The 23,560-nt window shown below is 44.1% G+C and overlaps 1 protein-coding gene across 1 annotated transcript; it reads left to right on the top strand.

Moving 5' to 3' along the window:
- The first annotated feature begins 526 nt into the window (after nt 1-526).
- Birc2 (baculoviral IAP repeat containing 2) lies at nt 527-18,995 on the top strand. The gene is given in 10 exon segments (XM_052751701.1): nt 527-655; nt 2,060-3,915; nt 4,001-4,100; nt 8,850-8,928; nt 10,103-10,148; nt 14,976-15,187; nt 15,189-15,216; nt 17,703-17,957; nt 18,223-18,264; nt 18,347-18,995. Coding segments are annotated over 9 exon segments (1,836 nt in total). The 5' UTR covers nt 527-655; nt 2,060-3,035; the 3' UTR covers nt 18,541-18,995.
- The last annotated feature ends 4,565 nt before the right edge of the window (nt 18,996-23,560 follow it).

The following is a 23,560-nucleotide window of genomic DNA, read 5'->3' as shown; positions in this document are numbered from 1 at the left end:
TCTCAGGAAGCCTCGGTGTGCGAGCCACGGCTGGGTTTGAACTCCTGGGATCCAAGGTGCGCGCCACCGCGCGGGCCTGCCAGAGAAGCCCACTTATCAATGAAAAGGCCTATCTTACGAAAAAACCCGTTATATTTATGTTCATGCACCCGAGTGTAGTCCGCTTGACTCGGGCGTTCCGAGGCCAGCTCCCTTGTCTGTCAGCCGCCTTCGCTACGAAGCCGCGTTCGCCATAGCGCCGTCTCTAGGACCCTGGCGGGGTGAGGTGGGAAAAGCGCCTTCCCGGGCTTTCCCACAGGTTTCCCGAGCCCCCCTAAAGGTGCAACCGCAAGGTAAACCACAAGAAAGCAAAGCCCGAAGAACCTAGCGGAGGCAGGGCGCCAGCTCGCCCGGAAGGGCGTTCGTGAAGGCCCAGCCTTGTTCCGGTCCCGGGCAGCGAGGCCCGGATGTTCGGCTTCCAAAACCCGAACACGCAGGCGCAGCTGCGCGCATTAATTTAGCCCCTCCTTCCATCGCAGTGGAGGCGCGCCGTGCTGACGTCAACGCGCGTCCTCGACGTCCCGCTGGCCCCGGGGGCTTTCGGGAAGGCTGCGGCTGAACAGTCCCGTTGCTGCCGCTTCCCGGGCGCGGGAGGCCCGAGTCCTCCGGCTCCGCGGTGAGTGCGGCTCCCTCCGGCCTGGCGGGGCGAGCGGGCCGCCTTCGGCTCCCCGAAGCCAGTGCAGCCGGTGTTGTAAGAACCCCTCTGTTCTCAAGGCCGCCGGACCACCGCTCGCTCCCCCAGTCCTTGGAGTTGCTTTCCAGTTTTGCTTTCTTTTCCCTTCGGTTTATTTATTTTTTTGAGCCAGTCCAGGCTGGCCTCCAACTTGCGGCATCCTCCTGCCTCAGTCTCCCAGGTGCTAGGATTACTGGCATGCACCACCACCACGCCCACCTCGCAGGGTTTTAAACTTACCCGAGGCATTTTTTTACTGCCTTTAAACGGAGACAGTTGTGCGGCTGGGAGATCTCGGTTCTCAAGTTGTGCTCTGTAGTGATGCGAGAAATAACTCCGTGGTTTAATGGGGGTAACATGTATTTTGTCTTTCTGACCCAGGTGTCTCTCCCCTTCAGTGTCCATAGAGAGCCAGTGCTTTACAAGCTATTGTACCTTTTGCTTTGAGATGCTTTCTGCGATGGTTGCTTTGGAATTGTTAGGGAATGGTTGTCCTTAACGGAATGCGTTGATGACAACCAGATACTTTCATCTAGGCCAACTCAGCCTTGACTAGATAAGTGCTCTGACTGGTGGAGCATCTCATCCTGCCTTTTCTTCCAAGTGTTGAGATTGACATTGCAAGCAGGCCTCAGGAATTTTCTGTTCAGCTGCTTTCCTCCTCCTCCTCCTTTTTTTTTTTTTTTTTTTTTGTAATTGCTGGTGATTAAACCCAGATCCTTTACCTTCAAGGCAAAAGCTCGAACACGGAGCTACACTAGCAGCCCTGCAGACTGTCTTTCCATTACCCACAGGTGCCTTTTGTCTCCAATGAAGTGCCTATCAAAATAGTAAATCAGGAAATGAAAGGAGCCTGATAGTAGTGTGGTCCTAGCACTTGGGATGCTAAGACAGGAGATTTCTAACAAGATTTAAAACTAGCTTGTTTTACATTGACTTCCTAGCCAGCCTAGGCTACAGAATGAGACCATGTCCCTGCAAAAAATAAAAAAGATGCCCATGAAGTATGATACATTTTGTGTAACAGTAAATAAACAATAAATAAAATCAACAAATTGGGGACCAGTTTTTCTTCCTGGGTGGAAATGTCCATCTGTCTTCAAAGTTTTGCTTTATAAAATGTATAAAGCTGTGCATTTTAAAGACAAGCATAATTAGTGCTCTAGGAAGTCTTTTGCAAGCATGTATTTTGATTTCAACCTTTTCTAAGTAGACTGGTTGTGTGAGAAACTGCTGTAGTTAGGATGCATTATCTAGAATGAGACATTTTTAAATACTACTGAGTAAATTGAAGAGGCTATAATTGCTATGCAATTAGTTTTCTAAAATATCTTTTTTTCCTTTCAGACTTATATCACTGAGAGTCTTCATTTCCTCCCATGTTTCACTAGAAATAAACCCAGTCATAGAAATCTGAAAAATTTTATAAAAAACCCAGTTTGAATTCTGTGGAGTGTACTTTTGTGTATGAATAGTTATATAAAATACTGAGTTCTCAAAAAGAATGCTAGTAAGTGTGGTACATTGTGCAACAGGAATGCTGTGGTAAAACAGGGTTATTAGATACTTGTGATAACAGAAGGCTATGTCTTGATAACTTGATTCATCCTTAATTCTAGCAGACTTAAAAGAAGTACAGGTGGACTTTTTAAAATGCAGTCTAGTTAAGCTTGCTGTCTGTTGACCAGATGTCTTAAAATGATAGACACAGGAAGGCTTGAGGTAGTGACGTATAAGATTTAACGGGTAAGAAGAATAACAGTCTAAGCTTTAAGCAAAGATCATTCACCACACATACTGTCTGTAGTCTTAATAGGGCTGTGTGTTAACTTCCTCAGAAGGTAACTGAGATCAGTATAACCCACCTTAGAAAATACTATGATGATGAGCTATATGAAGTTAGCTTTTAGGAAATGTGGCCATGTGGAGAGTTTAGTTACTTGTATTTGGTAGACGAATAGAGTAGTTTGGATGTTGTATTAAAGTCCTTATAAGGGAAAAAAGCGTGCATATAATTTTTCCAATATAGTCAGCAATTGACTTAGTATCTAGAGTTCATAACTTTTCATGAAAGTAAATTATGGGTAAATAGCTCTTGGGTTACCCAAAAGAGTTAATACTGTCCCAGAGTCCTGAGTAGTGTAGTATCTTGGAAAAGGAGACAGATTTGTCCTATGTGACAGTGAACTTATATAAATCCAATCAGAGTGAATTCTACCTAGTTAGCCTGCTATTCCATTTCTGTCTGTGGTAGAGAGCTTAGTGGGAAGTGGTGAGACGCTTCACAGGGCAGTTTAAGCTGTCAGAAATACCGTCACTACTCATGCACAAAATTGTCTCCCAGAGAGTTGTTCAAGGTACCTTACACCAAAAAAAACCCAAAAGTATAATGGAAAATAGCACAACCTTGCCAAATTGGACGAGAGAGAGCAAAGAAAAAATGAAGTACGACTTTTCATGTGAGCTGTACAGAATGTCCACATACTCAGCTTTCCCCGCTGGAGTTCCTGTCTCAGAACGGAGTCTGGCTCGTGCTGGCTTTTACTACACGGGCGTCAACGACAAGGTCAAGTGCTTCTGCTGTGGCCTGATGCTGGACAACTGGAAACAAGGGGACAGCCCTGTTGAAAAGCACAGGCAGCTGTACCCCAGCTGCAGCTTCGTCCACACTCTGCTTTCAGCTAGTCTGCCGTCCCCGACTAAGAGCACAGCTCCTGTGAGGAGTGGGTTTGCACAGTCGTTACCTCCTCCGGAATGCGGTGGTCCTTACTCCAGCTTGTCCTCAAACCCTCTCCGTTCTAGAGCAGTGGAAGACTCCCCATCGAGGATGAGTCCCTGCAGCCATGCCATGACTACTGAAGAGGCCAGACTTCTTACTTACAGTACGTGGCCATTGTCCTTTCTGTCACCGGCCGACCTGGCCAGAGCCGGCTTCTATTACATAGGGCCTGGAGACAGGGTGGCCTGCTTTGCCTGTGGTGGGAAACTGAGCAACTGGGAACCGAAGGATGATGCTATGTCAGAGCATCGGAGACATTTCCCCAGCTGCCCATTTCTGGAAAATTCTTCAGAAACACAGAGGTTTAGTATATCAAATCTGAGTATGCAGACACACTCTGCTCGAATGAGGACGTTTTTGTACTGGCCGTCTAGTGTTCCTGTTCAGCCTGAGCAGCTTGCAAGTGCTGGATTTTACTACATGGGTAAGATGCAGCAGAACTAGAGTTTTATCTAGTTTGCTTATGGGAATATGCATGAATCAGTTTCTGGTCTTTTTCTCTTGTTTAGATCGCAATGATGATGTCAAGTGCTTTTGCTGTGATGGCGGGCTGAGGTGTTGGGAGTCTGGAGACGACCCCTGGGTGGAGCATGCCAAGTGGTTTCCAAGGTAACTGCTTCTTTGTTTACTTGTTTGGTTTTTGTTTCTCTGTGTAGCCCTGGCTGTTCTGAAACTAGCTCTATATACCAGGCTGGCCTTGAACTCAACAGCATCTGCCTGCCTCTGCTCAGTGCTGGGATTAAAGGCGTGTGCCACCACCACCCAGCTTGGTAATTGGTTCTTAAAAACTGATAATTTATTGTGGTGTGGAGGATTGAACCCAGGGCCTCACATCTGGTAGGCAAGTACTATACCCCTGAGGTATATCCTTAACCTCTTAATTTTTATTATTGTGTAAAATAATTTAGGGGCCAGGTGGCGGTGGTGCATGCCTTTAATCCCAGCACTCGGGAGGCAGAGCCAGGCGGATCTCTGTGAGTTCGAGGCCAGTCTGGTCTACAGAGCAAGATCCAGGACAGACACCAAAACTACACAGAGAAAAACTCTGTCTCAAAAAACAAACAAAACAAAACAAGATTTTAGGGGCACAGTTGTTAGTGAAATGGAATTGGAAATTGTGTGTTTGTACCCAATTAGCTCTGTGAACTTGGACCTCATTTCTAAAATGAATGGGTTATGTTAGGTGTTTTTAATTATTATGATAAGATACACATAAAATATACCAATTTAGCCATGTAAAATGTATTCTTGTGTAGTATAAAGTACATGTGTACTGTTTTATAGTCATGTCCAGAGCCTTTTCATCCTCTTAGAATGAAACTCTGTATCCCACACACTTGCGAGCATACCCCCGGCAACCACCCTCCTACTTGATATATCTGAGGTTTTGACTTTAGGAACCACATGTAAGTGAAATCGTACAATGAAGGGACTTTGGACCTGTGCATGCCTTCCATAATAATGAGGAATCTGTTGGACTTCCTTCAGGGAATTACAAGGACCTTTGGTCATTTTTGTATAATATATGATGAACAGGAATTTTGAAGTAGCAGTATTTATAGTGGATCAATAAAATGTTAAAAATTGTTAGTAGTTTAAAAGTATATGATGGGGTGATTTTGTATTTGTCTTCACCTGTAAATTTTGTACTTTGCTGTGCTCTCGAGAATTGCTCATTGTGTTCTTTCATTTTAGCTTGCATTATCTGTCTTGTTCTCTTGAGACTCACCAAGCTCCCTGGAGATGAATATTAATTGCTTATCTGGCAGTATGTAAGCGCCTTTCTCTTCCTTTTTTTGAATTGGTTCTTGGAAAATTATTGCATTCCTTTGTTATGGTTTTTGTTTGTGTTTTAAGTTTCTTGCATCTTAGATTTTGTGACTGTGTTGAGCAAAGACCTTTAACTGTAGGTGGGTGAGGGCTTGGGCTTGTTAGGGGTATGGTATGCTCTGACTCCTTGGGAAGTCCAGTGTCATAATCTCCATTCAGCTCTGTTAGCTGAAGTCTTTGTCAGTGAAAGTTTTAGAGATTCTCAGTGTCCAGGGCAGCATTAAAGGTTTTGGTGGCAAGGCTGAAGACTTGATCTCTTCTGTCATGAGAAACATCCTGACCAATGGGACCCCTGTTGATACCTGTTGTGGCTTGTGAGTGTTCTGTCAATGGTGGGGGCAGTAGCACTGGTGTCTGTCTTGACGTTCGAGAGCCTGAAGAGCAGCCACAGAGCGATCTCTGAGTGTGCGGAGAGAGCCCTGACTGCTGTGCTGTGCTGAGATGAGGACACACAGCTGGAGCAGCTGGAGTAGATGTGGAGCACAGGTGTGTGCAGAACAGCTGCAGGGCTGGGGCTTGAAGAGCACAAGAACAAGAGTGGATATAGAATGAGCTCTGACATGCAGGTTATTCTGCAGCATGGATGCAGCGCATGGGCTAGGGAGGAAGGTGGTTCCTTGTGGAGTGTTGCAGCAACTGCTCCTTTCTGCCTGCAGGGTTCCTCAGCAGTAGTGGTGTGAACTGGCTGCTTCTTGGCAGAGGAGGTTCTGAGTTCAGTGCCAGTGCACACTAGAGAGTCTTTTGCTGTGATACCTCAGGAGGTCGGTGATTATCTCAAGGTTGTTGATAACTTCAGTGGCAAAGGTTCTGGGTTTCTCCCCAAAGTAAGCCTCTAGGAACCATGGTGGTGTCTGCCTGCCAGACTACTGATACAGAGACATGTTTCCAGATGTCTCTGCTAAGCCTGTCCTCCCCAGTGGGCCTTCTGTCCCTCCCCTCCTTTTTTTCTCTTTCTCTCTCTCTTTTCTGCTGTGATCCTGCTGATTGACCCCTGACCTCGAGCATTCAAACACCCCACCACTGCCACAGTCTCCACCCACATATCTGTGTTCATTTTATGTTAATTGGGTTATTGAGCTCTCCCTAGGCTGTGTATTCCACGGACAGCTGTCTTTTTTAGTTTGGGTTTGTTATAGAAGCAAGCAAACAAGAACCTTTGACTTTGCCGTCTTTCTGATAACATTCTTGCAAACTGTCCTTTAATCTGTGGTTTATATTTGTTAATCCCACCGAATGAGAGTAAAGACCATTACCCAGATTCTCTGGTTAAATTAAGCAAGCTTTGTTTTCTGTTATTCAGGCTATCTCCCTAAAGTGGAGTTTGAAAAAATAGCAATGGACACAGGAGAGAGTAGGGTTTCTATAGTCCAAAACTGTAAGACTAGGGGGTGTTCAAGGGTTGGAGGATTTCCAGAGGAATTTTGGCTACGTAGGAACTTAGCTGAACATTTTAACATTATTTGGCAGACCATCTGATCTTATCAGGGTGTATTCAGTATGTGAGTCAACTCCATAGGGTGGGGAGTGCATCACATTCCAGAAACAGTTAAAGCATGGTCAACTTTTGCAGCAAACAGTAATGAACTTGTTCTGACCTTACAACAAAATGGCCTCCATCCTTAAGATGGAGTCAGTCTGGTCCATCAATGTTTTCACTTCTGGTTTTTAATTTTTATTTATGTGTATGTGTATGGGTTGTCTGAGTGTGTCCCATGTGAATACAGGTGCCTGTGGAAACCAGAGGAGGGCATAAAACCTCCTAGAGCTGGAATTACAGGCAGTTGAGAGCCCTTCACATAGGTGCTGGGCACCCTGGGAGAGCAGCAGTTGCTCTTAACCACTGCTCCATCTCTCTAGCTCCCCCTCCCCTTTTTTCCTCACTCCTTTAACAGAGTCTTTTGAAGAACAGATGTCTTTCATTTTATCTTTTATGAATTATGTTTTTGGTCCCTACCTAAAAGTTCTGTTTTTGGATATTGAATCCTGTGGGCTCAGCATGCTAAGCAGAGGCTTTGTATCTGATGAAGCTATACTCCCAGGCTTCTTTACTTTGTTTTAGATTTGTTTTGACCATATTTAATTATGTGTGTATTAGGTAGGGTTACTATTGCTGTGATGAAACACCATGACCAAAGCAACTTAGGGAGGGAAAGGTTTATTTGGCTCACACTTCCACATCACAGTTCATCATCAGAAGAAGTCAGGACAGGAACTTGAACAGGGCAGGAACCTGGAGGCGAGAGCTGATGCGGACAGCGGAGGGGTGCTGATTACTGGCTTGCTCCCCATGGCTTGCTCGGCCTGCTTTCTTTCTTTTTTCCTTAATTTTTTTTTTCATTTTATGTACCAACCACAGTTCCCCCTCCCTCCCCTCCTCCCATCCATCCTTACCTTTCCCTATCCCACCCCCCTATCTACTACTCAGAGAGGGTAAGGCCTCCCTGGCATATCAAGTTGAGGCAGGAACAAGCCCCTCCCCATGCATCAAGTCAGCCTGCTTTCTTATAGAACCCAGGACCACCAGCCCCAGTGGTGGCCCCACCCACGATGGACTGGGCCCACCACCTTCAGTCACTGTTTATAAAAATGCCTTACAGCTTGAGCTTATGGACATAAAACTATATCTGGCACAGTGTGTGATTGCATGTGGACCTGTGCACAGGAATGTAGATGCCCAGGAAGGCCAGAGCATTGGATTACCTGGAGCTGGAGTTATAGAAGACTGTGAGCTTCCTGACGTGGGCGCTGGGAACTGAACTCTGGCTCTCTGTAAGAGCAGCAAGTGCTCTTGAGCACTGAGCTGTCTCCAGCCTTCCTTCCAAGCTTCTGAGGGAAGAACATTCCGACGTAAGGAAGGACAAAAGGATTTTTCTTACAGTTAAGGATGTCTTTCATATTTAGTTTATTTTTGCACATAGTATGAGTGTAGATCAAGATTTTTTTGTTTTTGTGCTTTTAAAAGAAAATTTGAATATGGCAATGGATGTTATGTGAACTTCCTTTGAGAAGTTATAGTAGTTTAAATATTTGAGAAACTGCTACAAAATGTGGAGATAAAGGACTTGATCATGTGTTTCCTGGAGGAGTGTGGTGGGTTGTATTTCAAGATAGGAGCATGAACTCTGGAGCAGGATTGGCCATTACTACATTGTGAGCAATAAACTTTTAATAGATAATGAGCAATAGTTTTCGAAATAGTGTTAAACACAAAAAGACAATGTCTGTAACATTGTTTTTCACATGCCAACTTTTGCCCTTTCTGAGTCCAGAATTTTCCCTTTGCTGTGTGTAAGTGGAAGGAGACAGAAAAATAATGGAAGGTACTAATACAGTAAGAATGTGTGCTGGTGTATGATAGCTTGAGTTCTCTTAGATAGAAATGTCTACTGGGTTGTGATGTAAAATTTTTGCTGTGGGGTATAATCAGAAGATTTGAAAGTCACTCTTCTAGAATAATTTTATTTTTGATATGAAATATCAAAATGCTTGATATGAAATAATTTAGAATCATTTTTATTTCACATTTAGGTGTGAGTTCTTGATACGGATGAAGGGGCAGGAGTTTGTTAATGAGATTCAAGCTAGATATCCTCATCTTCTTGAACAGGTAAACTGATTCTTCAAATTAACATGAACGCTGGGGAGATGACTCATTTGGTAAAGTGCCGACTAGGCAATATGAGGCCCTGAGTTCAGATCCCAGCACCGGAAGCTGGGTGTGGCAGCATGCACTGGTAACTAGGGCATTAGAGACCAATGAATCTCTGGAGCTCTCTGGCCAGAAAATCTAACCATTCAGGGAGTTCCAGGTTGAATGAGACAGAGACCCCTATTTATATCTGTTTTATTAGTTCTATATACAAAATTTTTGAGGCAAAATTGGAGTTGATCAAGAAGTTCTTATAGCGATTTTAAGCACCATAGTTAAGAAAAAGAAATGTTCTTAGGAAGAAAGACATACCTGAGGTTGTGGGTGTGTGCTTAGTAGAGCTGTGGAGTTCATGTTACATGTCTTGTAGCCATGGTAATGGCATCCCCTTGGTAGTTTTGTTGCTAGCTTGCTGTTCAGGCTTCTTTATAAATACTGATTTTTACTTTTACTTTTTTGAAAAATACTACATTCTGCCATATACAGAATTTTTTTTAATGGGGTTGAGGAGGTATCTTCAATGTCTCTTGCCTTTTCCAGAAAACAAACAAAAAAACCTTTTTAGGGAGTTAAACCTTTTAAGAGTTACCCAAATGAAATATCACTTTCCAAATGGAGTGAGGAGCCACTGTTGTATCTTCCTGTTCTCTGAAATGGAGATACACTTGAACCCTGACTTGGATGTCGATCAAGTGTAAGCATAGCCGTGTGATAATTATGGTGAAAGAAAACCAAGTACAGTGTACACGTGCATTATTTGTTTTAGAGGTTTGAGGCATGCCGCCGAGGGAGGGATGCCTTGAACTCCTAGTCTTCCTTCCTCAACCTCCTAAGTGCTGAACTTACAGGAATGTGCTAGCATACCTGGCTTAAAATGAATATCTGAACCACCCAGTTTCCAAAAGGGTATGTGCATTTACTTAAAGTAAATGTTGTTGTTTGCTTGGGTGTGGTGGCTCACCCCCTGTCACCGAGTACTTGGAAAGCTGAGGCAGGAAGATTGCCATGAGTTCTAGGCCAGCCTCAGCAACAGAGTGAGAAGCCTATCTTACAGCAAGGCAAGTCCCTGACTGTGCTGTTTAGACTGTTTGAGATTTCTGATTTAACTGTCAAGTGTTCTCTTATTTCATAGCTGTTGTCCACTTCAGACACCCCAGAAGAAAATTCTGAACCTCCAAGTAAGTTGGAAAACATTTCAAATACAACGGAGTATTTGTAAGAATGTTAGGAGTGAAAGTATATTAGAGGAAGTCATATGGGGAACTGCAGGATGTTGAGTAGAAAATTTAGGTGTCTGCTAAGATTCGTGATATTTTCAAAGATTCCAGGACATTTATTGGTCTTTGCAGTGCTGACATTTCATGTGAGACAACAGGACACAGGCAGAAAGCAGATAGTCTGAAGCAGTGCCAATGAAAGGCGTGGTGGATACGCTCTGCCTCCAGAGGACAAGGCTGCCATGCTTGAGTGTGCTGGAAAAGGCCCAGTGTGCACTTGATCTGTGATGATGGGGCTGGAAGTCAGGTGTAAAGGAGGTACATAGTATTCAGTGCAGGGTCTCTGGATTAGAGCTGAATCTTTTTTTTTTTTTTGTCCGAGACAGGGTTTCTCTGTCCTGGAACTCACTCTGTAGACCAGGTTGGCCTCAAACTCACAGAGATCCACCTGGCTCTGCCTCCTGAGTGCTGGGATTAAAGACATGCACCACTGCCACAGGCTAGAGCTGAATCTTAACCATACTCAGTAGTTGATGTGTGTGATCTCCACGTGTCATGGTCCCCCAGTGGTTGAATAACTATCACTTTATGTGCTAATCACATCAGAAGGGGAGTTTGGCTCACCATTTCAAGAGAGGAATTGGCAGCTTTAGCTGGAACAGAGAAAGAGGACCAAGATCTAGAAGTCATGGAAGCTGTGCCTGCAGTAGATAAGGCACCTGGTCATGGAAGGAAGGAGTACTAAGTGTGTGGTACTGCCCCTGTGTAGAAGAACTGGGGAGGTGAAGTGGTGGGTACCTGTTCTTCTTTAGTGTTTCTTCAGGCTGGGGCTGGGGCTAGAACCCAGGGCCTTGTGTATGCCATGCTGCACCATGCTATATTTCCAGCCTCTTGAAACTTCCTTAAAACTTACATCTTACTTTTGTTTATAAAATCACTTTGTCAGTCTTCAGAATGACTGTTGGACATTTTCTTTCTTCACAGATTTCTGTTTTTAATTTACAAAATTCTTTTTGAAAGCATGTGTAAGAGATTGTGTACCTGTGTGTATGATGTATGTTTGGACATGTGTGTGTGTGACAGTTCTCAGGAGTCAGTTCTCTTGGCTTTGAGGATCATTCTGGCTTGCCTGGCAAGTGCTTCCCCCTGGGCCACATCTCAGTAGCACTCTAGCTCTTGCCATGGTTTTCCTAGGCCATGTGCTTCACTGAGAAAACAGAAGCATGAGAAGAGAACTCTTGTCTTTGTATCAGAACCACTGGTCTCCGTGAACTCTTCTCTGTTCATTCTTTCTTTATCTCCCCTTTATTCGTCCATTTCTGAGACGGGGTTTCATAATGTGGCCCAAGCTGGCTCTGAACTTTGAATCCTCTGGCCTCCGCCTCTACATGCTCTATTACAGGTATATGCCGTCATACCTGGCTTCATCCTCTGGATTATGGCCCTGGCTGCCAATTTGTCAATGTAGCTTTGGTAATGACAGGAGGCGAGGGTCCCCTCGTGTTGTGGTCCCCGGAAACTGCTGTACTAGCAGACCTCTTACTTAGTGACAACTGGCATTTGATACGATTGAGTGCTGCTTTTGGAAGTGTGTTGTGCCATATTCTTGGCTGCCCTAACCTGGGGTCCTACAGCTTTTGCCTCCCTAGTGCTGGGTGACAAGCACACTCCAGCACACGGGCTTTTGTCCTCAGCACACCCTTTGGTTGGCTTCCCTGACATTCTTTGGGTTTTTCCTGTGTCTTGTGTTGGTTCTGAGCAGTCTCCTTTGCTAGCTCCTTTTTCCTGTTTCTAAGTGACAGGCTACCATGTGAAGTGTCAGTCAGATGGGTGCCAGGTGGCAATGTCCAGTTACCCGCTTAAATTTAAAGTGCCTCCATTTCTGGCTGAAGGGCCGTTTCAGTAAATACGCCAAAGCAGCACAGGGTCCCTCACTTTTGTTCCTCAGAGCTTCTGCTCTCACTCTCCTCATCGCAGTTCATAACACCAGCTACAGAACCAGCTGGGCCTTCACAAGATGTCCAGATACTCACCATCTTCCCACTGCCAGCCTTGTCCGTGCTGCCTGATCTGTCTGCACAGTTCTCCCTCATCCTAGGTTGTCCCAAGTCCATCTGCAGCATTTCTAGTCACCTTTGGAATAGCCCTCTGCTCAAGACCCTCCTAGAGTATTCTGGCAAACTTGGGGTGATGGAGACACTCCATCCATCGGCTGCTGTCCTCACTGTCTACTACAGTCTTTATTTCTTGACCATGCCAAGCTTTGTCCTGTTTAAGACTGTTACGCTTGCTGGTCTCTTTCAGACACTCCATCGCTTACTTTGTCACTTCAGTTTCAAGACTTTATTTGTTTTCAGTGTTACTTTCTGCAGGAGGTGTCAGGATCAAGGCTGTCTTGGTCTCTTCAGACACGCTTTTGAGGAGGTTGCTCTCCACACTTTTGACATTGGACATTTATGTGTTTATTGTACCAGTTTCCAGCAGATGGCAGTACAGTGTCTTGGAAAAGTGTCTGAACAGTGCAGCACAGGATGAGCTCGCACTGACTGTTAACAGAAAATGCTTCCCCAGCCTGTCCTCTCAGAAATGGGCTCCCGGTTCCTACTTTCATCACCTTTTCATCTCGATAGCCTCTCTGTTCAGAACATCATTACTTTGCTTATTAACTCTGTGTTTTCATTCTGTCTTTTTGCTTCCCATCTTTGTTGTTTTTTCTGTCTCATTTAGTACCTGTTTAGACATTCTTCATCATTCAAGTCTGATACATCTCCATTGATGGTGTGAATCCAGCCCAAGTGCTCATGTGTGCTTGGCAAGCACTCACCACACTTTGCAAAGCCCCAGCCCCACACCTAGTCCTTTTATGGGGGAAGGGAATAGATGTGTGTATGATTGCTAGAAATGGAATTTTCAAGCATGCCAGACAAGTCCTCTACCTAGGCTATACCCCCATTTCTTAATTAAATTTGTTTTAATGTGCTATCAGCCAAATGCTAGATAAGCATTCTACCAAGGAGCTGTACCTCCATGTTACCCTATTTCCTACTGTGTGTGTTTGTTTATTTATTTTTATTTTTTGAGGATGTAGCTTGTTAAATCTTGTTTTTGAGTGTCAGGAAAGGGCCCAAGGCTTTGTCTGTGTTGTCACATGTTCAGTTTGCCCGATTTTCGTGCTTGGAGGTGATTTCTCACTCCTTTATTTTTGTAGCACGTTAGTTTTTTTTTTTTTTTCGAGACAGGGTTTCTCTGTGTAGCTTTGCGCCTTTCCTGGATCTCGCTCTGTAGACCAGGCTGGCCTCGAACTCACAGAGATCCGCCTGCCTCTGCCTCCCAAGTGCTGGGATTAAAGGCGTGCGCCACCACCGCCCGGCCGCACGTTAGTTTTTAAAAAAGAATTTATATTAGAATCATTTAGGAAGATCTTCTGTTTCATTTAATTGGGTGTGTGAGAGAGACACAGAGACAGTGAGGGTTAATTATTTCAGGAGTCAGTACTCTACTGTGAGTTTCAGGACTTGAATTTGGGTAGGCTTGTGCAGAAAACACTTTTACCATGACCCATCTTGCCTGCTTAATTTTTGAAAAATTAAAAAAAGTATTTATTTATTTATTGTGTATGTGTGTGTAGTCAGACGTTTCTCTCCAACCAGCCAGTTCCCAAATAACCACTCAGTGGCTTCATATTACCTATAAATGCTCAACCGATAGCTCAGGCTTGTTACTTGCTAACTCTTACACTTTAAACTAACACATAATTCTTACCTATGTTTAACTACATGGCTTGGTACCTTTTCTCAGTATTGACGTTCTCATCTTCTCTGCATTTTGCCGGCGACTCCTAACTCTGCCCTTCCTCATCCCATCGTTCTCAGTTTGGCTCTCCCACCAACTGTATCCTGTTGAGCTATTGGCCAGTCAGCTTGTTCATTAAACCAGTCACAGCAACATGTATTCACACAGTGTAAAGGAATATTCCACAGCATGTGTGGGTGCCCATGCCACAGCATGTGTATGGAGGTTAAGAGGACAACTTTGGGGGCTGGAGAGACGGCTCAGCAGTTAAGAGCACTGGCTGCTCCTCCAGAGGACCCAGGTTCGATTCCTAGCACTTACATGGCAGCTCACAACTGTCTGTGGCTCCAGTTTCAGGGGAATCCGACACCCTTATACAGATATACATGCAGGCAAAACACCAGTCCATTTAAAAAAAAAGAGGAGCCGGGCGGTGGTGGCGCACGCCTTTAATCCCAGCACTCCGGAGGCAGAGGCAGGCGGATCTCTGTGAGTTCGAGGCCAGCCTGGGCTACCAAGTGAGTTCCAGGAAAGGCGCAAAGTTACACAGAGAAACCCTGTCTCGAAAAACCAAAAAAAAAAAAAAAGAGGAAGACTTTGGGGAGTTGGTTCTTTTTCTCCTACTTATGGGTCCTGTGAATTGAACTTAAGGCTGTGAGGTTGACAACAGGTGCCTTTACCACCGGGTCATCCCCTCAACACTGGTGAAATGTTTAACAGTGCAGATGCCTGGGCCTGTTCCTAGGAGAGTCTTTTTATTAAGTGTGTCTAGGATGTATGAACTATAGGAAGTAATTTGTTAAATGCATAGTGCATAAACTGTCCTCTCATTTTACCCATTATCAAGTTTAAATTTTATTGAAGTTAATTTAATTTAATTGATGCATATGATATATCTCCCTTATCAGGATATGAGAATAAAGGTGCTACAGTCATTATTTTTCCATAGTTTTTAAATATGTGGAGTTTAACATTAGCAAGTTTGTTTATGAGCAGTTGTGCATTTTGGACCTGGCGAAAGTTCAGAAGATGCGGTCATGATGAGCACGCCTGTGGTTAGAGCGGCTTTGGAAATGGGCTTCAGCAGGGGCCTGGTGAGAGAGACGGTGCAGCGTCACATCCTGGCCACCGGGGACAGTTACAGGACCGTCAGCGACATTGTCTCCGCACTTCTTAATGCTGAGGATGAGAGAAGAGAGGAGGAGAGGGGACAGACAGACTGAAGAAGTGGCATCAGGTATTGCAGGGTTGGTGGCGACAGTCTGTCAGTCACATGTCACACGGCAGCATCCTCAGCTCACACCCATGCATTGCTGGTGACGCCTCCCCCCCCCCCCCCACCAGTGTTTCTGAACTGTTTGCCAAGCTCAGGCTGGCTTTAAATTTGATCTGTAGCTAGTACTATCGTTGAATTCCCTAACCCCACCACCAAAGTACTGGGATCCCATAGTATGTGCCACCATACCCAGGTTTTTAATAGACTTTTTTCTTGAGCTATATTGCAGTTGTTCTTTTTACATAGCTAAATTTAAAAAGCATGATTTCAAGGGTTGGGGAGGTGGCTCAGTGACAAAGAGCTTTTGCTGTTCTTGCGAAGGGCCTGAGTTGGTTCTCATCACCCATGTGGAGTCCAGTGTCCGAAACTCCAGTTCCAGGGTATCTGACACCCTCTTGTGACCTGGTACACATACATACACTCAGGCCCATACACACACACACAAAAATGAATACTTGTGACCTTTGCATGCACCTGGTACACATACGTACACTCAGACCCATACACACACACGTAAAAATGAATACTTTCTTTTTTTTAAAAGCAGTATTTAAAAACTGAATCAGAGCTGGTTGTAGTGGAACATGCCTAGTTCCTATACTCCTGGAATTCAGGAGAGAGAGGCAGGAGTATGCCAAGTTCATGATCTGCCTGGGCTACATAGCAAGAATCTCTTTTTAAAAGATTCCGATTTTCCTACTTTTTAAATAATGTTCCTTCAAATCTATATGGTATTTTACTAGTAATCCTTGGTAGGTGCTTCTTACACCAAAACGCCAACTTAAGATGACATCCTGGCCTGTGGTCCTTTGCCTAACCCAAGGACAATATATAAATGATTTTGATATTTGTGTAGATTTTTTTTCACACCTTAACCTCCCAGAACAAGTCTGAGTAATTACATCTAACAAATACTTTCATATGTTTAAGTATGTGAATAGCAGAGGTAAGTAATATGGAAATGCTGATTGTTCTCAAGCATGTAGACCAGCTGGGAAAACTAGGTTACAGAAGACAGAGTCTGAGAGCTAGCAGAGGGCCTGCAAGATGGCCCAGTGGGAAAGGGTACTTGCTGTCCACCCTGACAGCCCTAGCTCGAGAGAGCCAGCTCCTACAGACTGTCCTCTGGCTACTGTGTGCATGCCATGGCACTTGTACCCCCCCCACAGTGTACAGAACCCTAGAAGAGCTGTCGGAGGAGTGACGGCTGTCTGTCTGTCTGTGTGTGTACATTGGGGGATTGGGTTGGAAGGCCGTTTTGTCCTTAAGTCAAGGTAGGCGTAGTTGAGGCCAGGGGGGCACTTGCTGCCGAGCCTGACGGCTGGGTTTGCTGCCAGGACCAACGTGGTGGAAGGTGAGAACTGATCCCTACCAGTTGCATGATGTGGCACCCCCCCACCCCCAGGAAGAAAATGTTAAAAAAAAAAAAAAAGGACTAGTTCAAGACAGCCTTGTTGTATGACCATATAGCAATGTGTTTAAAAGTCTAACTTTCCAGATTGAGACAGATCGGTGTTTAAATTCTGGCCTTTTCGGTTAATAGGTAGGCAGCTCATTCCACTAAATTTGGAGTTTCTTAACCTCCGAAGTAAGGTATTCTCTTATGAACAAGCTAGATTCTAAAGCTGCACTATAAATTTAGATTTATAAAATGCGCCTGGTATTGTGGTAAGTGGTTTATGTGTATTTTATTGAACTCTTTAAGGAAGGTGCTATTATTCATATTTCACATCAGGAAGCTGAGATGTATGGCAGGACATGGCTAAAGTGGCTAGACTTACCTGTGAGCCCGCTAAGTCGGTCTTGATTTGTAGCTTAAGCTTTTGAGTGCTGTAGTTCATAGATGGTGTGGGGTCTCAGAAAGGAAGTCAGCACGATGTAAACCAGGTTTAGTGGTTCATACGTGGAACCCTAGCACTTGGAAGGGAAGAAGAGTCACGAGGATCAGGGCCATCCTTGGCTGCATATGGAGCCTGAATACATAAGGTCCTATCTTAGTAAATAACAAACCAAAAAAATTCAGCTAGGGACTGGTTTGACAACTCATTGTGGCCTTTGACAAGCCACTCATGCTATCCTGAGGCTCCCTGTCTGGAAGATAGTTGACATTTTGAATATGACAATTTGTGTGCCTCTACTTGTAAACAAGTAAAGTGATATAATATAGATAAAAAATAAATTACTTTTTGAATTCCATAGTGGGGAAAGAGAAAGAAAAAGAGGCACATGCTTTACTATTCATCAGTATTTAGACTTGAAAGCGTGTGTATGTGTTGTTTGGGCAGTCTGAGTTTAATCTGGAAGTTTGAGATGGCAGCAACGAGGTGCACACAAGTCAGTTTCCTTCAGCTCAGCTTAGTGCCTAATTTGTGTATAGGGTTGGTTGGGTTGTAGTTGGGGGCGTTTGAAATGTAATGAACTTTCTTCTTGCTTGTTTTGAACTGAAGGTGACTTGTCATTAATTCGGAAGAATAGGATGGCCCTCTTTCAGCAGTTAACGTGTGTCCTTCCAATCCTGGATCATCTTCTTGAGGCCAGTGTAATCACTAGACAGGAACATGATATCATCCGACAGAAAACACAGGTGCCCTTACAAGCAAGAGAGCTGATTGACACTGTTTTAGTCAAAGGAAATGCTGCAGCCAATATCTTCAAAAACTGTCTGAAGGAAATTGACTCCACGTTATATGAAAACTTATTTGGTGAGTTTTTTTTTGAAAATTATTTAGATAGCTATGTAGAGCTTTGTTCATCTGTTTGTTGAGCTAGCAGAATAAACCCAGTTAAACTGTAATCTTTACATTTTATCTGTTCAAAAAGAAAACAAAAAACAAAAACAAAAACCTGGTGTATTTTACTGTCTAGGTAGTATTCTTTGTAATATATATTAAAAATCCATATAAAAATAGTAGATTAAAAGTGTTTTGTATTGATAGAGATAGATTTTTGTATGCTTTCTTTTTTCAGTGGAAAAGAACATGAAGTATATTCCAGCAGAAGACGTTTCAGGTAAAACACAGTTAATACTCCACATTACTTCTGTCGCTCTTGAGAAGCCGCATTTTACCAACGCTCTTTTTCTCTAACTTAGGCTTGTCTTTGGAAGAGCAGTTGCGGAGATTGCAAGAAGAGCGAACTTGCAAAGTGTGTATGGACAGAGAGGTTTCTATTGTGTTCATTCCCTGTGGTCATCTGGTAGTCTGCCAGGAGTGTGCCCCTTCCCTGAGAAAGTGCCCCATCTGCAGGGGCACGATCAAGGGGACTGTGCGCACATTTCTCTCATAAATGAAGAGTGGTTTTAAAGTATTGTTGGACACCAGAAGCCGTCTGAACAAAGAATGAATTACTGATTCAACGAGTACATTCATGTTTGCTCTCCTCCAGAGCTAGTAATCCTGCTTCATGAAAGACAGTATTGTATATTTAATTTGTTTAGTTGCAAGAGAAGGTCCATGCTGGTCAGCTAAGGAGTGAGAATGTATAAGAACAGGAATGGTGGTGCTTGCTGTGTGTCATTCAGGAGTTACTTGGTTTGGAGTTTGTGAAAGCTTTAGATTCGGGTGACGTGGAGCTCAGAAATCCTGGAAACCAGTAACCCTGGCACCCAGCAGTTACAGTGCCTCATGCTTCATGGTGCATTTCCTTCCTGGAGAATAAGGATTTTTCTGTTACTTGGTAAATAAGATTCCCCTAATTGTGAGAAACGTACTAATAAAGTGTTTTTGAAAGGCTTGCATCAACACAGTGTGTTTTCTACCCTGACTTAAAAAAGTAATTTTCTTAAGACTTCATTGCACTCATTTGCTCTTAGGTAAAAAAATGAATTCATAAAACAAATTATTAAAGTGTTTCTAATGATGCAATTCATGAGAATTCCTTTAGCTAACAAACTGTGTATGCTTTGCAAATAAAGCATTGGGTGAAGACTTCACTATCAAAAAACTCAGATAAATCTACCTGAGAATTTACAAGAAACAGTATATTGCCTGGTATGTAGGTGTTGATAGGATTGGGGATAGGACACAGTCAATGATAAGTAGTACCCTCTTTGTGGACCAAATCATACATGACCAGTCCCAGATGTAGGTTTGGTAGACTTGTGAAAATTGAAGTATATTTTAAAAAAACAAGCTGGACATGGTGGTGCATGCTTTTAATCCCAGCACTCAGGAGGCAGACTCAAGTGGATCTCTGAGTCCGAGGTCAGCCTGGTCTACAGAGAGAGTTCCAGGACGGGCAGAATTTACACAGAGCAACCCTGTCTCAAAAAACAAACAGAAATAAAACAAACAAAACAAGATGGCATGGTGGTACATAGCTTCAGTCTTAGCAGAGGCAAGTGCTTCTTGGTTTTTCGAGACAGGGTTTCTCTGTGTAGCTTTGCGCCTTTCCTGGATCTCGTACTGTAGACCAGGCTGGCCTCGAACTCACAGAGATCCGCTTGCCTCTGCCTCCCGAGTGCTGGGATTAAAGGCATGCACCACCACCGCCCGGCAGGTTATGGTGTTTTATCATAGCAATAAAAACCTTGACCAAGACAGAGCAAATCTCTCTGCTGGTTGGTTTTTGACAACTTAAATTTAGACATACCTGGGAAGAGGGAATCTTAATTGAGAACATATATAAGATTGGCTTATAGACATGTATGTGGGACATTTTCTTGATTAAAAATTGATGTGGGAGGGCCCAGCCCATTTTAGGTGGTACCATTCCTAGGCAGGTGGTCCTGGATGGTACAAGAAAGCAAGCCAATAAGCAGCACACCTCCATGGCCTCTGCTTCAGTTCCTGCTCTGACTTCCCTCAGTGATGGAGTGTGACCTGAGAGTTGTAAGCTGAAATAAACCCTTTCCTCCCCAAGTTGCTTTGGGTTATGGTGTTTTCTTTGTTTGTTTGTTTTTTTGTTTTTTTTTTTTTTTTTTTTTTTTTTTTTTTGGTTTTTCGAGACAGGGTTTCTCTGTGTAGCTTTGCGCCTTTCCTGGATCTTGCGCTGTAGACCAGGCTGGCCTCGAACTCACAGAGATCCGCCTGCCTCTGCCTCCCGAGTGCTGGGATTAAAGGCATGCACCACCACCGCCCGGCAGGTTATGGTGTTTTATCATAGCAATAAAAACCTTGACCAAGACAGAGCAAAGATGCCCTGGACTACATAGTTCCAGAGCAGCCAGGGATAGCTAATAAGACAAAACCAGCCAAACAAAAACCAAGACCCTCTGTGTTAGGGCTCTCTAGAGTAACAGAACTTTGAGAATGAATCTATATATGTATAGAAAGAGGATTTATTAGAATGACTTACAAGCTGCAGTCTCGATAATCCAACAGTGGCTAGCTATGAATGGAAAGTCCAATAATCTAGTAGTTGCTCAGTCCACAAGACTGGATGTCTCAGCGGGTCTTTAGAATACACCAGAATCCGGAAGAAGTAGGCTCTAATGCCAGTGAAGGAATGGACTTGCTCAGGAGGTGAGAATAAGGAGGCAAAGAGCAAAGCTTCCTACTTCTGTGTCCTTACATAGGCTTCCAGCAGAAGGTGTGGTCCAGAATAGTGGTGAGTTTTCCCAGCTCAAAGGGTGTGGATTAAAGGTGTGTCTTCTCAACTCAAGATCCTGATTGGAAGTGAATTTTCCTACTTCAAATTAAGCAAAAATCTCTTACAGGTGTGCCCTCCATTTTTGGGTTTTAGTTAATTCCAAATATAGTCAAGTTGACAACCAAGAATAGCTATCCATTTTTTCTTACTCCACAAGATCAGTGTTTAGACTCGGAAAGGTGGATAAAATCTTTGCCTTCCACTCTTCTGGGAATGTTCCCATCCTGTCCTGATTGTTTTTGTAAAGATTTCTGTTTCTGGCTGTGTTTCTGTCTGTACATGTGTGCAGTTGTCCACAGAGGGTGTTGTAACCCTGGTGCTGGAGTTGTGAACTCTGGTCATCTTTAAGAGCAGCAAATGCTCTAAATCCCTGGGCCATTTCTGAAGCTCTGTCAGGATAAATAAATGGCACTGCCTAGGTTCAGAATCTTGTATTACCTAGAGAAAGTTTGTCCATACCACCATGGGGGAAATGCAAAGAAGTTTCTTTTCTTTTCTTTTTTTTTTAGATGGGGTAATTTTTTTTTTTTTTCAGTATAATTCAGTTCTACCTATCAGCCACGGATTCCCATGTTCTCCCCGCTCCAGCCCCGCTCACCCCAGGACTGAGATCAACCTGGTAGACTCAGTCCAGGCAGGTCCAGTCCCCTCCTCCCAGGCCGAGCCAAGCGACCCTGCATAGGCCCCAGGTTTCAAACAGCCAACTCATGCAATGAGCACAGGACCCGGTCCCACTGCCTGGATGCCTCCCAAACAGATCAAGCCAATCAACTGTCTCACCCATTCGGAGGGCCTGATCCAGTTGGTGACCCCTCAGCCATTGGTTCATAGTTCATGTGTTTCCATTCGTTTGGCTATTTGTCCCTGTGCTTTATCCAACCTTGGTCTCAACAATTCTTGCTCATATAAACCCTCCTCATTCTCGCTAATTGGACTCCCAGAGCTCCATCCAGGGTCTAGCCATGGATCTCTGCATCCAGATCCCTCAGTTGTTGGATGGGGTTTCTAGCACGACATTTGGGGTGTTTGGTCATCCTATCACCAGAGTAGGTCAGTTCGGGCTTTCTCTCGACAATTCCCAGCAGTCTGTTGTAGGGGTATCTTTGTGGATTTCTGTGGGCCTCTCTAGCACTTTGCTGCAAAGAAGTTTTTTACACCCTGAATACATAGTAGGTCTAAAACATGCCAAACTTTTTATCTTCATCTTGGACCTATTATGAATGATTTCTGATGAGGCATTCAGCTTTCTCAGGGAGTAAAATTAGAAGTTTGCCAGTCAAGCAACCCAGTTAGAACTTACCCCAAGATGAGGATGTAGGCAGTTCAGTGCCAGGCCATCTGAGTTTTATCTCAGACTCTGCAATTCAAAAACAAAAACAAGCCCTTCATGCCCTCTTAAATGGTAGTCAGTCCTTTTAAAACTTACTGTTTAATCTCTTTAGCCCTTTGCTTACTACTGGCTAGTATGCATTGAGGAGTCACTGTCTGCCAAGCAACTGAGCTGTTCTCTGGGCCGAGTTTTGATTTTGGAGTTTATAATATGGGAACTGAGAATGCAATTGCATTTGGAAATAGGTCTTTAAAAGCAGTAATCAAGGAGAAGTATCACGTAGGTGAGCTCCAGTCTGTGTTTCAGCTCTGAGGGGAAAGGTATCCCGGCAGTCAGGAGCCAAAGAATACCACAAAGTCATACCACACAACAAACCTCACACAAGAGACTGGGAGGGAAGAACCCAGGAGGGTGGCTGCCTCTGTGTGGACAAGAAACAGCAGTGAACTGAGCCGAAGACAGGGCTTGTATAGCTTCTTGGGGGTGAGTTGGAGCTTTCTAGGGTGGGGATAGGTGGGATTTCAAGTTCAGAGCTTGGGCTTTTTATTTTTACTCTGTAGCTGGACAGTTAGAATGCTCTGGGGGTGGAACCTGGCAGTTGGAGGTCCTCGGGGAGGGTCCTGGTCACTTGTGTAGCTCGAGGGAGGGCCTTACATTTCCCCCTTTTTGTTCATTATTGATAAACAATCAGTTTATGGGGAAGGGAGGCGATGGTATCATTAGATAACTTCCTGCTGAATCAGAATGTGCAAGTCCTTTGGGCAGACTTGATCATCATCAGTATCATCAGGAGTTGCTGGCCTCTGGGTCTGGCTTCTAGGTAATCCTGTAATAGCAGCTGGTTAAAAATCTGGTTAGAAATCTTTTGAATCTATTGTTGAAGAAATCTAGACAAGAAATTTATAAGGCAGGGTGTGACTAGTAGGATTAAGAAAAACAGGAGAAAGGGGTTAAGAAGGGTAGTATCCAATTCCATGTTAGACTGTCAGTGAGCCACTGGCCAGAGGCATCGAGTTGTTTGTTACATTTTTGGAGATTTATCTAGAGTTGTCAGATCTTGTCAACATTTCTCCCTGAGGAAGAGACAAAGACCACCTCTCTCTGCTGTTAGTAAATCTCGTCCTTGCTGACTCTGTAGCACTATGACGGCCACTATTTGGCCATGGAGCAGGGAGCGTTGGAGGTCCTGGATGAACTGAGAGGAAAATGGATGGTCAGCCCTGCTGTTTCAGTGGTGATGCAGCGGTGTTATACCCAGGGCTGTGAGAAAGGGTCGGCCCTGAACCACTCATTTGCCGTGCCATGCCACTATAAACCCTGTGATGGGAAAAAGACCAGGGCACAAGTCCCAGACCACCCAGTGGGTGGGGCAGCACTTAACCTGAG

Source organism: Peromyscus californicus, unplaced genomic scaffold (genome assembly GCF_007827085.1).
Source record: "Peromyscus californicus insignis strain IS unplaced genomic scaffold, ASM782708v3 Scaffold_11__1_contigs__length_118956290, whole genome shotgun sequence".
NCBI classification, from domain to species: Eukaryota; Metazoa; Chordata; class Mammalia; order Rodentia; family Cricetidae; genus Peromyscus; species Peromyscus californicus.
Note: the sequence above shows the minus strand (reverse complement) of the source record. Positions and strands in the feature narration are given on the sequence as shown.